This window comes from Theropithecus gelada, chromosome 11 (genome assembly GCF_003255815.1).
Source record: "Theropithecus gelada isolate Dixy chromosome 11, Tgel_1.0, whole genome shotgun sequence".
NCBI classification, from domain to species: Eukaryota; Metazoa; Chordata; class Mammalia; order Primates; family Cercopithecidae; genus Theropithecus; species Theropithecus gelada.
Window position 1 is genome coordinate 94,396,144 of NC_037679.1, and position 17,640 is coordinate 94,413,783.

Genomic DNA, 17,640 nt, shown 5'->3' on the forward strand with positions numbered 1-17,640 from the left:
ATACACTCAGCATCCAAAAGAACAAACTCTATAGACATCCTTGTTCAAAAGAGGGAGGGGCATGAGAATTACAAAGGAGTCACTGACGCATAATAATTTAAAATCTAGCATAGCAAACGTTGGGACTCATTTGATTAGGACTCAGTCCTGTTTCTGCTATAAAATGACTCTTCATAACTCTTGGATCCACCTTACAGGTTCTTAGTTCTGTCCTTTGAATCATTCTTACTTTTTAATAAAAGGAAGCACTTCATTGTCATTTTTCTACTGACATAGTCATCTCAAAAATGTTTTGAGGTTTTCTATGAATTCTATTTGTAAAAACTACACACATAAATCTCTTCAATCTTCTCTCTACCTGGAGCTTCTGCTGAGATACCTGAGGGACAATGCCCTAGGGCTTCCTAGAAGCCCTATTATTTGACCTTTATAAATCCTTTGTCTGATTGAATTGAGGCACTACTTGTGTTCCTTCTATGACATTTTCAGGAAATTTTAGACACGCGCACACCTTCTTCTTTAGAATCATGCTTTCCTCAGAGCACTCTAGATTGGACCTTTGCTCAGAATCTATTTCTCAATTTTAGCATTTTTGACATGCTAACACTTGAGAGTCCAGGAATCTCAAAACTATCAAGTTCTGACTTCTTTCGCTTAACAGCCCTTCCATTAGGTTATGTGTCTTCTATAGCATTGTAATATAAGTAGTAGGAAGAAATCAGACAGTATCTTCAACACTCTGACTAGAAATCACTTTAGAGCATTCTCTTAATTCATTAAGTACATTTTCTACCTTCCACAATACTACAGACAAAAGTGTTGCTAAACTTTCTGGTACTAAATAGAAAGATTTTTACTTTCTCCAGTTTCTAATGTTTTCTCTTCCCTACTATAAGCTTGTACTAGAAGGTTTCAGTCTTTCCTGTCCTTTTAGCCTCCATCCACTGCCTGTTTTCAAGCACTCCAAAACTTTAGTGTCTTTTTTTTTTCTTTATAACGGTAACTTCATTCTGGGTACCAAAATATGTATTGCTTATCTATTGCTATGTGACATATTAATACTTAGTGACAGTTTCCGGAGGCTTCTCCAGCCCTGCAGAACTGTGAGTCAATTCAACCTCTTTATTTTATAAATTTCCCAGTCTTGGGTATATCTTTATTAGCAGCATAAGAATGGACTAATACACTAATGTTGTGGGTGAGCAATGGCTGTCTGGGCAGGTGGCATTGAGGTAGAAGAATTTACCAAGACAGTTGTAGGTAAAGAAAGGCAGATTTATTAAAGAAAAGTAGGAAAATATGTTTCCAGGGAGGTAACAGGCAGCATCAGCAGAAGAAAAACTGACTACAAAGAAACAAAGGCTAGCTGAAGATTTTATGGAATATTGTGTATGCTGTATGCTGCAGAGGGCTTTGTCCAGTACTGATAACGCCAAGGTTGCAGTGAGCTAACTTGCAGGTGTCTGGTGATAGGTTAGCACATGGCCCATATCCTGGACATGAAGAAAGGCAGACTCATAGCTTATCTGCTTTCTCTTTCTGCTTTCCCCTGCTCCCACCAGCCTAACTCCTTTTCCCTAATTAGAACTTCACAACTAATGGAGGAACCAATAATTAATGTATTGAGAAAAACAGAAAATAATTACTTGTCCTAGCATACGCGAATTAAGGAACCAAAAGGCAGTGTTTAAATTACATAAACTGGCCGGATACATTATGCCTGTAATTCCAGCACTTTGGGAGGCCAAAGCGGGCAGAACCCTTGAGCCCAACAGTTCGAGACCAGCCTGGGTAACAATGCGAAACCCCATCTCTACAAATAATACAAAAAATTAGCTGGGCATGATGGCTTGTACCTTAGTCCCAAGTACTCAGAAGGCTGAGGTGGGAGGATTACCTGAACCTGGGAAGTTGAAGTTGCAGTGAACCATGATTGCATCACTACACTACAGCCTGGGCTGTAGTGGGAATGAAACCGTGTCTCAAGAAAATAATAATAATAAATAAATAAAATAAATGGCATAAACTATGAAGTAGCAGTTGTAACATATTTTTAGGATTATGTGAGTACAGTAGGCGTAACTCTAAAGTGGTTTCTAATTGGTACACCAGTGGCCTAGCACACACCTGCATAATCCCTTCCCCTTTAGTTTGAGTAGAATTTGGGATTATGATGGGATGTTACTCTGTGGTTAGAGTACACTAAATAACAAAGGTGAGGCAGTTTTTCAGATGCAATTAAGGTTCCAAATCCTTCTATCTTTTTTTTTTTTTTTTTTTTTTTTTTGGAGAGGAGTCTTGCTCTGTCGACCAGGCTGGAGTGCAGTGGTACAATCTCGGCTCACTGCAATCTCCGCCTCCCAGGTTCAAGAGATCCTCTCACCTCAGCCTCCCAAATAGCTGGGATTACAGGCACACACCACCATGCCCAGCTAATTTTTGTATTTTTAGTAGAGAGAGGGTTTCACCATGTTGGCCAAGCTGGTCTCAAACTCCTGACCTCAAGTGAGCCACCCACCTTGGCCTCCCAAAGTGCTGGGATTACAGGCATAAACCACCGGACCCAGTCCAAATCCTTCCATCCTAAGTCAATCAAAATGAATTTTTTCATCACGAAAATGATGAAAATAGACCAGCTTTGATTCATAACAGAGAAAACTACTCTAAGTGTTAAAATCAATACAGAAGATAAAGCCTAATGAGAAGAGGTCAGGGAGATAGGAGAGTTGGTGCAAAAAAAAAAATTTATAATCGTTACATGCTTGCCTGTATTATTTTAAATTTTTTAATTAAAAATATATTATTTTGTAATCACATGGACAACAAATCCAAAACATTACAAATCTCCAGAAAGTGCAATGCATAAGCTCTCTTAGTTCAAATTAAACATTTGAAAGATACTACATTTCATCCTATATATTTTGTCAGTTAACTGAAGTGCATTTTTCCTAAATCAATCTTCATACAAGAATGTGAAGAGGGCCAGGGATGGTGGTTCACACCTGCAATCTTAGCACTTTGGGAATCCAAGGTGGCAGAATCCCTTGAGGCCAGGAGATCAAGACCAGCCTGGGCAACACAGTGAGACCTTGTCTTCAAAAAAATTAAAAATTAGCTGGGCATAGTGGTGTGGAGCCTGTAGTCCTAGCTACTTGGGAGGCTGAATCAGGAGGATCACTTGAGCCCAGGAGTTGAGGTTGCAATGAGCTATGATCTTGCCACTGCACTCCAGCCTGGGCAATGTGAGTTAAATTTTATTTTGTAAATTTTATTTGACGTGAATTAAATTTTATTGAAATTTGTGCTGAGAATTTGCAAGAATGTAAATAAAATTACATAAACGTGCAATAAAACGACATCGAATTTAACATTAAATAGATACATTAAATCAAAATACTCATAAAATTCTTCATATTAATTTTATAATTTCAAATGTAGATATACAAATTTCATCAATTTTAAAACACATTGTTTCACATCTATGACAATTGTGTAAGACACTGTTTGAAAACATTTTATAGACTCCAGAAGCAGACAATTAGTAACAATATAACAGGTAACTGTGTCATTATTAGTAATGTTGGGTCTTTACTCGCCACCTTCTCTGCCCCAAGAAACGTTTAAATGAGCTGTTGCTTACAGATATAACGATTTTTAGTTTCACAGGATTCGTCTAAAGCATTTCCCTTTGAATTAAATGCTATGCAGTTCTTTGGTTTAAAAGTTTCAAAAGATGGAAATCTGTAATGAAGAAGAAAATGTTAATATGCACAAAAAGAAGTGAGAATGTTCAGATAATTTTTCAATTAAATGATATAACTTTTAAAAGCATTTGAGTGAGATATTAACATATTGAGTCCTTTTTTTCTTTCAGTAACCACAATTTTCATGGTTCTCTAGTGTAATGCTACAAAATACCCAGTTATTTTCTTACTAATCAATAGCATTGAGGCCAGGAGCTTTTCCTTGCTGTTTTTCTGTTGTCGTTAATGGTTTAAATATGTGATATGCTTTTCTTTTTTTTTGTTTTTTTTTTTTGAGACGGAGTCTCGCTCTGTCGCCCAGGCTGGAGTACAGTGGCCCGATCTCAGCTCACTGCAAGCTCCGCCTCCCGGGTTTATGCCATTCTCCTGCCTCAGCCTCCCGAGTAGCTGGGACTACAGGCGCCGGCCACCTCGCCCGGCTAGTTTTTTGTATTTTTTAGTAGAGACGGGGTTTCACCGTGTTAGCCAGGATGGTCTCGATCTCCTGACCTCGTGATCCGCCCGTCTCGGCCTCCCAAAGTGCTGGGATTACAGGCTTGAGCCACCGCGCCCGGCCGATATGCTTTTCTTCTATTTTATTTAAGATGTATTATCTGATCTAGTCTAGGAAAACAAACAAGAGCATAAACTTTGTCCCTGTGTCATGCTGCAAATCTCATGTTTATAAATGAAAATGAGATTCAAAAAGTACACACATACAGAAAATGAGCCTACAGCATATAAAACATAAGACAGTGCTGAGAATATTGGGATCTACCAGAATAGATAAAATAATAAATATATTACTTTTTCTGGACTGCCTCTGTGTATATGAGTATCTGTACATGCACATGTAATTCCAAGGGCTTGTACTAAGGCAAAAACAACGTATATGTTAAAAGTTCTTTTATGGCCACAAGTACACTAACTTTCACGTCACTTGAGCGTTAACTTGGATGTTCTAGGCAGATCTAAAATTGTTATTTTGTTGTACCTTTTCCTTTTCCTGTATTCTCATGCCCTAGACCAGGTTATTTCAGCTACAGTGCTCCTGGACGTTACCTTTACTAATCACATCTAAGGACACATTCGTAAAGAGCAAAAAAGGCCATGATCGCCAGAAACTCACAGATACTGGGAGAGTGCAGAGCCATTCTCCCACAACCAGGCGGTGTGCTCCTCACTGTAAGAGAGTCCAATCCAGTAAAAATGGTGACTGGAGCTCATAAAATCCTGCTTCAGGTAAAAGACAATCACATTAATCTATTTTTAATCTACTCTGGGAATAACATATTTTGAGGGCAAGTCAGCGTTTACAATAAGATTCAGCCTGTCCATTACACAAACGGAAATTATTTTTAACTTCCTCTTTAAAAGGTATAGTCACATAACTCAGAGTTCTCATTTATCAGGCCCATTCATATATGGAGAAAAAATACTACAAAATCTCACTTCTTGAAGAATTAGAAACCTTATAAAGGGAGATAGAGTCTTTAGGGAACACTTTCTTCACGGGGGATCAATGATTAAATTTGATTCCAAAATAATGGTATTGTGAAGGATGAATCCCATGGGTATAATCTGCTCAACATATAATCAGCAAAGGTGCCGCGTACAGCAGGAGAATTTTTTCACTTTTTCTTAAGAATTGGGTAATTAGGGGCTGGGCACGGTGGCGCATGCCTGTAATCCCAGCACTTTGGGAGGCCAAGGCGGGAGGATCACGAGGTCAGGAAATCGAGACCATCTTGGCGTTATAGTGAAAACCCGTCTCTACTAAAAATACAAAAAAATTAGCCGGGCGTGGTGGCGGGCGCCTGTAGTCCCAGCTACTCAGGAGGCTGAGGCAGGAGAATGGCGTGAATCTGGGAGGTGGAGATTGCAGTGAGCCGAGATGGCGCCACCGCACTCCAGCCTGGGCGACAGAGCAAGACTCCTTCTAAAAAAAAAAAAAAAAAAAGAATTGGGTAATTAGGGCCAGGCGCAGGCTTGGTGGCTCATGCCTGTAATCCTAGCACTTTGGGAGGCCCAGGCGGGTGGATCACCCGAGGCCGGGAGTTCAAGACCAGCCTGGCCAACATGGCAAAACCCTGTCTCTACTAAAAATACAAAAAGTGTTAGGCCTGGTGGTGAGTGCCTGAAATCCCAGCTACTCAGGAGGCTGAGGCAGAAGAATCACTTGAACCCAGGAGGCGGAGGTTGCAGTGAACCAAGATCGCACCAGTGCACTCCAGCCTGGGCAACAGAGTAAAGCTCTGTCTAAAAAAAAAAGAATTCGGTACTTTTTCTTACCGTATTTTCCATGCTAGTTTATATCCTAGAAAGATGACAAAAAATATAAAATTATCAAAGAAATTATAAATTCAATTAAAAGAGCTAAAAATTACAGTCATGTAGTTGGTTCTTCAAATAAAATGGGTAAATGTAATGACCTATTATCTTCTTTGAATTCTTCCTGAAAAGTTTCTTTCACTTTATTTGGCACCTAGCTTGATTTGTATTCTCATGATACAAATCACTGAGGAATTTAATATAGATTTTACAATGACTACTTTAAGGTACACAGAACAGATAACTCAATTCCAATGTAACCGTCCACTTACTATGTGATTAATGACTTAAAGTATTTAATTTGTTCAGATAGTATATTTTTTCTAGATCAAAGAAAATGTAGAAAATCAGACTTAGCACATGCCAGCTCATCTCTGTTTTGAAGCTGAAGCAGACTGGATTTCTGAGAGGCGCAGAAATGCCTACTTTCCTTCCACGTTTTCTCTTCACTGGAAATGAAGTAACAGTTGCATCGGTACCCAACCCATTTTTCGTGGCAAGAACAGCAGTCAGAGTCTGACAGAAAAGATAAAGCGTGACTAATGACACTGGAGACTAGACATTTCTTTCAATGCTATTTAATTATTCAAAAATTATTTGCTGTGTATTCTTTTAACATTCTTTCAGAATCTACTGTATACACCACACTTCAGGGGCTACTAATGTGAACTAATTAGACATGAACATGATGCTTTTTCCTCATGGAGATTATATTCTAAAGATAGAATCACAATTATATAATTTTCAATAATTTATTAACGATATTTAGTGATGATTTGGATAAGTGCAAAAAAATTAAGTATGTTAGGCCGGGCGCGGTGGCTCAAGCCTGTAATCTCAGCACTTTGGGAGGCGGAGACGGGCGGATCACGAGGTCAGGAGATCTAGACTATCCTGGCTAACCCAGTGAAACTCCGTCTCTACTAAAAAATACAATAAACTAGCCAGGCGAGGTGGCGGGCGCCTGTAGTCCCAGCTACTCGGGAGGCTGAGGCAGGAGAATGGCGTAAACGCAGGAGGCGGAGCTTGCAGTGAGCTGAGATCCGGCCACTGCACTCCAGCCTGGGCGACAGAGCAAGACTAAAAAAAAAGTTAAGTATGTTAAAACAGCATGTAGCAGAGTCTAAGATGAGGGCCAGTTACAAGAACCTTTTTTTGAGGAAGTGACCCAAAACTAAGTACTGTAGCATAAATAGGAGTTAATTAGATGAAAAAGATTTAAAGGAGGAAAACATTTTAGCATACTTTCTGAGTCAGAAAAGAATACGGTACATTTGGAGAATTTTGACATGTTTGGATATGTTATTTTTGAAAAGGGAATATAAATAAACCAATTATCTTGAGGCTTAATTATACATTTTATCAATAATAGTGTCTTCAACATTTGTTATCCACAGTAATAAAAAGCATGACACATCATAGGCACTCAAATCTTTGCCATATATGTGGTGCTGAAGATGTTGCACTATATTTTTATATTTTTTAATTGTTTTTGAGACAGAGTCTTGCTCTATTGCCCAAGCTGGAGTGCAGTGGCACCATCTCAGCTCACTGCAACCTCCACCTCCCAGGTTCAAGTGATTCTTGTGCCTCAGCCTCCTGAGTAACTGATACTACAGGTGCATGCCTCCATGTCTGGCTAATTTTTGTATTTTTAGTACAGACGGGATTGGCCCGTCTCAAACTTCTGACCTCAAGTAATATGCCTATCTCAGCCTCCCAAACTGCTGGGATTACAGGCGTGAGCCACTGTGCCTGACCAAGATGTTGCACTGTAAATAAAGCACTATATAATCACAGATGATGGTGAGACAACTTGGGGCGCATTCTGAAAAAAATATATTCAGAAAATCGGGGCCGGGTGCAGTGGCTCTGCCGGGTACAGTGGCTCATGCCTATAATCCCAACACTTTGGAAGCCCAGGCAGGTGGATGACCGGAGGTCAGGAGTTCGAGACCAGCCTGCCAACATGGCGAAACCCCGACTCTACTAATAACACAAAAATTAGCGGGGCATGGTGGCGGGCACATGTAGTCCCAGCTACTTGGGAGGCTGAGGCAGGAAGGTGGGAGAATCGCTTGAACCTGGGAGGTGGCTGTGGCAGTGAGCCAAGTTCACGCCACTACACTCCAGCCTGGATGACAAGAGCAAAATCCGTCTCCAAAAACAAAAATTGGACTTTGAGCTGGCTTTCACTGGATAAGTAAGGTTTAGAAATCTGTGCACTGTATTCTGGATTATAGAAGGAGCAAAAGGAAAAGTAATGAGATGCAAAAGTATAGGTTATAAGCAAATTCAGGCAGGTAATAAAGATTAACTGTAACATTTCCTGTGGTTTATTTTTTGTTTCTTATTTATGAGCACTCATATAGGAAACATATCTTTCATTTCAGGCTACTATTTTCCTGATTAGTTAAATGTACAAATGATACACATTCAATGTAATTTAATCATTTTTACATTAGATTGAGTAATGTAAAATGAGACTATCCTACACTGGTAGGCAAATTTCTATTACTACGTATAATATTCCATCATGACTTTCTGTGTGAAAAACAAGAAACTGCTTGTGTAATCCCTTATCAATGCTAAGTTTTCCAAAAAATGTGACCTACCTTTCTGGAGTTCTATGTTGGGTCCTGGAGTATATGCTGGCTCAACACTCAGTTTAGTAAAAGCTATAAGACATGTTTAAAAATTTGTTTAATTAGGTATGGGTTTACGAAATAATAAAATATTACACATTAGTAAGATGAAGCCTTTATTATTAAATGATGTCATCACAGTTTTGATTTTTATGGAGACTTGCTTAGAAAAACTTACAATTTTTCAACAGAATTCCCAACGTAGCCATCAACGAAAGGCATATTATCCCTAAGGTCCCAGAAATTAACCTCCACAGAGTGGTCTTGAACACTGTAGAGAAAGACAGACAGAGTAATGACTTAAAGAGCAAACACAGGAGCTGAGTTCTTAAAAGTAGAAACTAGTGAGGGAGAATCCAACAACATTCTTTCATTTGATAATGGAGTCATCTTGCCAATAAAACACTGAAGACTTTCCAATCAGGACTTCACCCAATACCAACATTTTTATGTGATGTATCTTATTCTTCAGGAAGATTATTCAAACATTTTCTTCTCTACCAGCTCTGTCACAGTAAAGTGAGTTTACCATTTATGTTTTAAATTGGCAGAGATGCTTAAAGAGCTGGAGGAATAAGATGTTAACGGGCACCACGTTGTGTTTTATGGACTTACCTAACAGACATTTATTTTTATTCTCTCAACAAAATCAGAGGATAGATAGTATGATTCTCACTATATAGATGAGAAAACATAAGGTCCAATAATGATGTTATTTTCTCAAGGTATCAAAGCGAGTAAGTATCCAAGTCAGAAATCAAATGAAAGTGTGTCTAGCTCAAGAATCTTTCATTTAACATAGTCTACCATTGTCACAATAATACTACTGAGAGTATGTCCCCTCCTCATCTCAATGCAGGTTTTGCTCTGATAAATGTCTAGCTGCTCATGGGTTCATAGAGGTATTATAGGGAAAAGAAGACATAGGAACATTCTGGACTTGGTGTGATAACTGATAACGACAAATATATGGGTAACACTTTGGAGGCCTGGCTTCATTTCACAGTACATTGAACATACATGAATAACCCAAGAACATTACGTTTGTTCATACCCAAAATTACTTGCTTCTAGGCTTTTCACCTAAAACAGTTCCACATTAGGAGATTCTAACATGGACACACTCTCAAAGAGTGATGTTGTCATGAACAACAGTACAATGTGTCAAACTGTTCATTTGTGTAATTTTTGGATGTCACGACATAAATAGTAAATTTAAAACTTTTCAGCATTGTGTCATTAATATTTGGCATTTTCTATTGCTATGCTAGAATACTGTTGCTCACAATTCAACTTGGCTAAAGTTCAGTTCTCATTCAGAATTTAAAGGTAGACCTGTCAGAAGTCATTCTTCAAACCTGTGAGAAAAACTTCCTGAAATCATGTCGAAGTTACACAATGAAGAATCAGGAAAATAAAATGAACGTGGAAAGTGCTAACGCATGAAAATCCTAAAAACATCCACTGTTAATCATGTCCTTTTCTCTTAAAGCATTACCCCAAAATTAGCCAATCCAAGAAATAGCTTTTCTGGTTATTTTTAATTTAGTGACTGAAATCACACATACCTGCCATGAGAAATTATGTTCCAAGAGCGAAGTAGAGAAGGCACGATGTGTACTTTTTCAGGTAGAACAGCGTTGAATTGTTGGAGCTGAGCTGGAGATTAAAGAATCTGAAAGTTGAGTATGAAGAAATTTAGCCAAAAAAGAGAATGAAAAATTGTGCATTTAAATGATGTTCTTGAATCATCTATTGGTGAGACATGTATTTTAGTGTGAATAAGAAGCAGTAGAATCACAAGCCTCTAAAGTGTTCCAGGAACCACAACACAGGAAATTCTCACAGTACTTCTGTAATATTAACACTTTGGCAAGGACTAAAGAAGGTGAGAGGAGGTGAGAGGGAGTTTTGTTGCTGTTTTGTTTTTTATTGTTTGAAAATCAAATTCATTTTAAAGAGTTATCTGGAACATGAAGGAAATGATGGTCAAACCAAAGGTAAATTTACTTAGTATAACAAAATTACTCATGGAATTTTCCTTTTTTAATAACAATAAACATTTATTACTTACCTTGTGCTTTACACAATTTAAAGCGCTTGGCATATGTTAGCTCATTTATTTCTGTAAATGCCTTGATAGTAAAGATATATAAATATTCTCAATCAGTCAATGAGAAAACTGAGGCATACAGAGCGAAGTAATTTGCCCAAGGTCACATAAATTGGGATGTCCATTTCTCACTCTGTTCTTCTGATCTCTACCTAATTATCCTGGCCATGACAGGCAAAGTTCAAAAAGGTAGAACTGGATGGGTTTCCCACTTGAATGCCTCATTCACATTAGCCTTAAAAGCTTTTTTCAACACCTCAATTTTCATTTTCTTAAAGTTCTTTAAGCATGACTTCAGCTTCTTTATTTTCCTTATTTTTACTGATACATTATTATATTGTTTAGTGTGTTATCTACTTCAGATACTATACTGATACTTCAATATACACTTTTTTGTCCACAGAAGAGTAACCTTGTTAATGGGAATATCAAATGTGGAACAGGTCAAATTTTCAATGTGGAAGAGATTGGCTATAATAAGAATCTTGAAAGGAGAGATTTTGATCCATGATATAGTATCTGGAAATACAATCTACCATGCATCCCCATACAAAAGCAGACACTCAAATAAACGTTTTGTGTATTATATTTTGTATACTGTTTATGTTCAAGCATTATAACATTACTATAGATAAACCTTTTTGTAAAAGATGGGCTTTCAACCAACAACAGAAAAAAATGAAGAAAAAAGACTACTTTGATTTCTCAGTTTTTATGAAGTCTAAACTTTCCATCTTTTCAGTTTGCATTGTGTGCATAGAGCTGCTTTCATTGCACCACCAAATTTGTTGAGCTATAACTCCTCAGTGAGGAATATAAGCATAAAATCTACTTCATCCAGATGATATGCAAATCGTAATTGAAGTGATTTATTTAAAAATCCTTTGCTTACTTGAAATCTATTCATTTTTAGTTTTAGTGTTAGAAAAAGCTGATCTGGAAGAAACCTATCTGATATTGATTATTTTCCCCCCATGTAAAATTGCCTTAAAATATTGGAGATTAGGGGTTTGCTTTTAGTTTTTCTCTTGAGACAGTATAAATTTATGACAGAATGTGCAATAGGGATTATTACTACATTTTCAGTACTAAGAGAAACACCTTTATTTGGAAGTTATTCTAAGTTTTTAGAACCATGTTTGGTGAGAATACATCCATCAATCATTGTCCTTTTTTTTCATCTTAGTTCACTGACTTAGAAATAAAAATCCAACAAATACAAGTTCACTTCAAGAACTCCAGGCTTAAATATTTAAGATACCTAAACACACACATACACACACACACACACACACACACACACAGTTAAAAAAATATATATATATACACACACCTCCTTCCTTTAACTCTTTCTGAGCTGCCAACTCTGATTGTTCCTCCTCCTCCTCCTCCTCCTCCTCCTCCTTCTTCTTCTTCTTCTTCTTCTTCTTCTTCTTCTCCTTCTTCTTCTTCTTCTTCTTCTTCTTCTTCTTCTTCTTCTTCTTCTTCTTCTTCTTCTTCTTCTTCGTCGTCGTCTTCGTCTTCGTCTTCGTCTTCGTCTTCCTTTTTTGAGACAGAGTCTGGCTCTGTCTCCCAGGCCGGAGTGCATTGGTGCGATCTCTGCTCACTGCAAGCTCCGCCTCCCAGCTTCACGCCATTCTCCTGCCTCAGCCTCCCGAGTAGCTGGGGCTACAGGCACCTGGCTAATTTTTTTATTTTTTGTATTTTTTTTTTTTTTTAGTAGAGACGGTGTTTCACCGTGTTAGCCAGGAAGGTCTCGATCTCCTGACCTCATGATCCTCCTGCCTCGGCCTCCCAAAGTGCTGAGATTACAGGCGTGAGCCACTGCGCCTGGTCTCTGTTCTTTTTATTTATTTTTGTACGTAGGCAGGTGAATGGTTTCCATGTACTGTATCTCTCCCACTCGTCTCCACTTTTTCCTGAGACCTGAGGTTATCATTGCCTCGCTTTTGTCCCTTGGAATATTTGGGGAACTATGGCCAGCTAGTTATCGGTATAGCTGTATCTATGGGCTCTTTTTTTCTTCAATAACTGCTGAAAGCCTTGCTGCTCTCAGACATGCTAATCCGGAAGTGCTGAATAATCATCACCAGAATGGGCCTCGACAAATGAATCTTGTGATTTGCTATATAGTCTAGCAGTCTCAGCCCTAAAGTCAGATAATTCTGAACACTGTGTTTTGCCCCATTTCCCAGAATTACTCTATAGTGTTATGCTCTAGTCACCACCTCTAGAAGCTGGATTAAGAAAATAACCTTTATTGTGTTCCACCTGCCCTTTCCTATTGCACTTCCTTTCCTACCTTTATTCCATACACAATTCCAAATAAAGTTTCCATTCAAAGTATTCTCTGGGTGTGCTGCCAAGAGAACCCAAACTAAATTCCGCTGACATATCGAGCTTCACTTATATAAATTTGCTTTAGAAAAGTTAGGTATCCTGCCAAAAGAACATCTCTTTTTGCAGGATCTCCCATTCCCTAGTATCCGCTGCAGGAAGACGCCCTCTTCTTCCCCTGCAGTTTACTAGTGCCCTTGTTCAGAGCAAGTGATGACTTCAATAGCTAAGTCAACTTTTAAACCTTAGTCAAAAGCCGGGGAAAAGAAGCTAATGTTCACTTAACATATAAACAGTGACGTCTTTTCCCCACCTAAAAATTTATAACTAAAATGCAGAACACAATAATAGTATACATTCTAGTATCAAAAGAAAAATTTATTTTGATCTCACTGCTTTTAGAAAATGCATTCTTTGAGCGGAAAGAAAATTGCTCACATCAGGCTGCAAATCATTCTTTTAACAGGGAGAGAGGGCTCCCTGAGAAAAAACAAAAGACGTCACTGACCTGGTAAAATCTCATTGTAAACATGCTAATAACAAACCTACTAGCTATAGTGGTTTTTTATATATAGTGGGTTTTGCTTGCAAAATCCTTATCAATGGAATGATTTTAGCAGGATGTATTAGATTGTCTAAAATTGTTAGTGGTAAAATCAAATAACATAAAACGAAGGCCGGGCGTGGTGGCTCACACCTGTAATCCCAGTACTTTGGGAGACGGAGGCAGGTGGATCACCTGAGGTCAGGAGTTCGAGGCCAGCCTGGCCAACATGGAGAAACCCTGTCTCTACTAAAAATACAAAATTAGTCAAGCATGGTGGCACATACCTGTAACCCCTGCTACTTGGGAGGCTGAGGCATGAGAGACTCTTGAACTCGATGAGCTGAGATCATACCACTGCACTCCAGCCAGGGTGACAAGAGCAAAGCACACTGTAAAAAAAAAAAAAAAAGAAAGAAAGAAAAAAAAAAACCATACAACTAGAAATTGTGAGTTTATGGAGGCTGGCTTCCTGCAAAAATGTCACATAAACTATGGGTAACCATAACCATGTAACCATCTGAGTATAAAATGGAGATGTGACATGACCAAAACATCTCCTTTTGTGTAAATGGTACAGCCACAAACACCTTTAAGAGACCTCATATGTTTATCTGTTTGTCTGGGCCACAGTGTGTCCTAAGGGGAAAGTAAGAATGAGTAGGTGCTTTTGCAGGCCTGGGTTTTCCACTGTTTTGTCTGCATCTCACAATTATAACTAAAATTATGAGTAAAGCATGATACTGGGTGAAATCTCTGAGGATGCTTGTGATACTGATTTGACAATCCACTCCTTTGTGTTACCTTCTTGAAGAACTGGTTAAGTTTTGTCCACATAGATAATGAGAAATATACATACAATTATATGTATAGAAGCAAACACTCCTTGCCTTTCATCTTATAGCCCAAGTTATCATTGTCCCTCTCATATATCTAGGAACCTTTGTTGTACTTGAGCAGACTGTAGGCCTTGGGCCTTCTTTTCCCACTAGATCTGCTCAAAGCTTCGTCACCCTCATACCAATGGATCTCAGGACTCAACATATAAATATCCCAAATTATTCTGCTTATCTTATACGCAGGAGCTATTTGGGGATGCAGAAAAAGAAATGTGTTGTTGGGGCTCAGGACACATCACCCCAAAATATGATAGCAGGAGACTAGATATATGTCCCCTCAAAATATTTTTCTTTGTTGGCATGTTTCAAACTGATTATTTTGAGAAACTGCAGACACAAGAGTAGCTCATGTGAAAAGCTGCCCTTTTGTAAAGGAAAATTACATCTGTAAAGGAAATCTATATTAGTAAAATTCTCTATATCATGAAAAGAGCTGCTCCTAAACAATTTTTCCCCTGAAGGACTCTTATTTACATAGCAAGAAAATCTTTATTCAACATGTATTTCCTCACCTTCACCCTCCCACAACCTGTCCCTATTCCAGAAACCGCCTCCAGAAGCCCCAGTCCCTACTCCTTTATGCAGTTCAGGATGCCATTCAAGTGTCAATCATCCAGCCCTTCAATGAGTTGCATATTTTTGTGGAACCCAAGACTAAGGAAACTCCCCTAATACGAAGGAAAAGAGGATAAGCACAAAGGTGAAGTGGTAAATGAGAGTAGGAAGATAAAAGAGGTCAGAGAAGCAGGACAGAGTGCTTCTGACACGAAGGTTCTCATGCCATGAGTGAAGCCACCTCTGCAAAATTATGACAGTGAAAGAAATCTGACATAGTTGATTTGATCTTGCTTCTGACTTCCAAGCTGTCCTTGGTCATTATTGGGTGTAGGTCAAGCTAACTTTGGGAGGAATTTAGTTTATAGTTTAACCTTAAGGCAAGGATGATAATAGCTCTTCTCAAAATTCTACTGCTTTTGACAAACTAATAAAAAGGTCACACGGTTAGGGTTATGACAAGGGCCTGAGCTCTGCTAAAGTGTGGGTGTAGTTTCTATAATCACTTACTGCTCAGGAGTCATGTGTCTAGTGACCTTCCCAATGGCTCCTATAGATAGCATCAATACTGTAGAAGTTAAGGTTGGTTGTTTTTGAGGTGCTTTTTCAGACGAACCCCGCCTGGACTCCTGGCTCATGACTCAACTAATCCTGTGGCCTAACCCAGAGGCAGACTGAACTTGTGAGGACCATTTTCTATACCCTTATGGCTTCACCCCCCTCCAACCAATCAGCAGCATCCATGCCCTAACCCCCTGCCCACCAAATTGTTTATAAAAATACTAGCCTTCAAGCCTTCATGGAGACTTTGAATGATAACTCCAGTTCTCCCAGGTAGGACAGCCTTGTGTCAATTAATTTCTTTCTCTGCTATAATACCGGCATCTCAGTGGATGGATTTTGTCTGTGCAATGGGCAGGAAGAACCTGTTGGGCGATTGCATAAGAATGGAGGCTGCATTGGGTGACACTTACCTGCCACTGACGTCAACACTTCCCTGCATCAATATCCTGAATTTTTATGGGAGTTGAGTAAATGTCTTGAAAACAACGCATGCTCTGCATAGATGAGAACAGTCAAACCTTGTTTTATTGCAGCCTACTTTATTACATTTTGCAGAAATTGCATTTTTTACAGATTGAATGCTTATGGCAACTTTATGTCAGGTAAGTCTATCAACACCATTTTTCCAACAGCATGTGCTCAATTCATGTTTCTTGGTCACATTTTGCAACTGTCAAATTAATTTAAAATATTTTCATTAATATTATATATCTTATGACAATCTGTGAGCAGTGCTTATTGATGTCAATTTTGTAATTGTTTTGGGGCACCAGGAACCATGCCCATATAAGATGGTGAACCTATTAGTAAATGTTCTGTGTGTTCTGCTCCACTGACCAGCTCTTCCCCATCTCTTTCCCCCTCTTCTCAAGCCTGACTATTACCTGAGTTACAACAATACCAAAATTTGGCTAGTTAATAACCCTAAAATGGCCTCGTGTGTTCAAGTGAAAGGAAGAGTCTCACGTCTGTCACTTTAAATCAAAAGCTAGGAGGACATGTCCAAAACTGAGATTAGGCTGAAACCTAGGCTTCTTACACAAAAGAGTTAGCCAAGTTGTAAATGCAAAGGAAATGTCTTAGAAGGCAATTTTAAAAGTGCTACCCCAAGTGAACACACAAATGATAAGAAAGCCAAAAAGCCTTATTGTAATAGGACTACCAGGTTGCTATGCCCTCTGTGCAGTAACAGACCAATACACTGACAACAGGTTTGCAGCAGAGAAAGAGTTTGACAATCACAAGGCACAGAACAAGAAAATGAGAAGAATTTTCAAGCCCCAACTATTTTTTGTGGAGGTGTTCTGGGCCAGAATTTTTAAAGGATTGTGGAGGGCAGGGGTTGGAACATTTAGGGTCATCTACTGGTCAGGGTAAGGGGGATGAAATCATCAGAATGTGGTAACTGCATTCTATCATGTGTCAGTTTCTCACCGGGCCCCACATACTGACTGGCATTAGTGGTTTTGTTGGTATGCAGAACCTAAAGAACAAGCTCAAACAAAAGTTTATCTTCTTCTCACAATGTCTTAGATTTTATCTATGGAACAGAAAAAGAAAAAAAGTCTTGTGACAAGGCCTGCATGATCCTAGGGTACTAAGCTACAATTGGCTATGCAGGAATGAGTCAAAGGACAAGCTGGCTTAATCGTTGCTGCTATTGTGCTGCAAGCCTAGTTGGATTTTTCCCCCTTCATTCATTTTATAAAATTTGGGGGTGGGGGCCATTTTCATTATTGTGGATATGGAGAAAGTTGTAGTGGTCTGCATAAAAGATCAAACTAGTCACAACATTCCCTTAAACCTAAGTCTAATCTAGAACCCTAACTCTTTTTAATTCTATGAAAGCTGAGAATGGTGAGGAAGCTGCAGAAGAAAACTTGAAAGCTAGCAGAGTTTGGGTCATGAA

General features: G+C 38.7%; 1 protein-coding gene across 3 annotated transcripts; it reads right to left on the bottom strand.

Annotated features, from left to right (window-relative positions):
• Positions 1-2,261: 2,261 nt before the first annotated feature.
• On the bottom strand, positions 2,262-14,100 carry KLRD1 (killer cell lectin like receptor D1). Of its 3 annotated transcripts, XM_025402393.1 has the most exons (7): positions 14,001-14,100; positions 10,288-10,394; positions 8,898-8,990; positions 8,690-8,752; positions 6,439-6,590; positions 4,873-4,976; positions 2,262-3,741 (listed from the first exon to the last, which is right to left on the bottom strand). In XM_025402393.1, exons 2-7 carry the CDS (start codon positions 10,292-10,294, stop codon positions 3,621-3,623), a joined length of 540 nt encoding a protein of 179 aa, XP_025258178.1. In that variant the 5' UTR covers positions 10,295-10,394; positions 14,001-14,100; the 3' UTR covers positions 2,262-3,620. The 3 variants fall into 3 exon arrangements, with proteins under 3 accessions (XP_025258178.1, XP_025258179.1, XP_025258180.1); XM_025402394.1 differs by lacking the exons at positions 8,690-8,752; positions 14,001-14,100 and having other exon boundaries at positions 2,294-3,741; positions 10,288-10,422; XM_025402395.1 differs by lacking the exons at positions 8,898-8,990; positions 14,001-14,100 and having other exon boundaries at positions 2,294-3,741; positions 10,288-10,331.
• Positions 14,101-17,640: the final 3,540 nt, after the last annotated feature.

Excerpts from the sequence above, each read along its gene's own strand:
- KLRD1 (XM_025402393.1), bottom strand. Across the intron at positions 6,591-8,689 it reads CAACATAGAACTCCAGAAAG|ACTCTGACTGCTGTTCTTGC; the intron begins GTAGGTCACATT and ends CTTTTCTGTCAG. Across the intron at positions 3,742-4,872 it reads TCTGCACTCTCCCAGTATCT|ATTTCCATCTTTTGAAACTT; the intron begins GTGAGTTTCTGG and ends TCTTCATTACAG.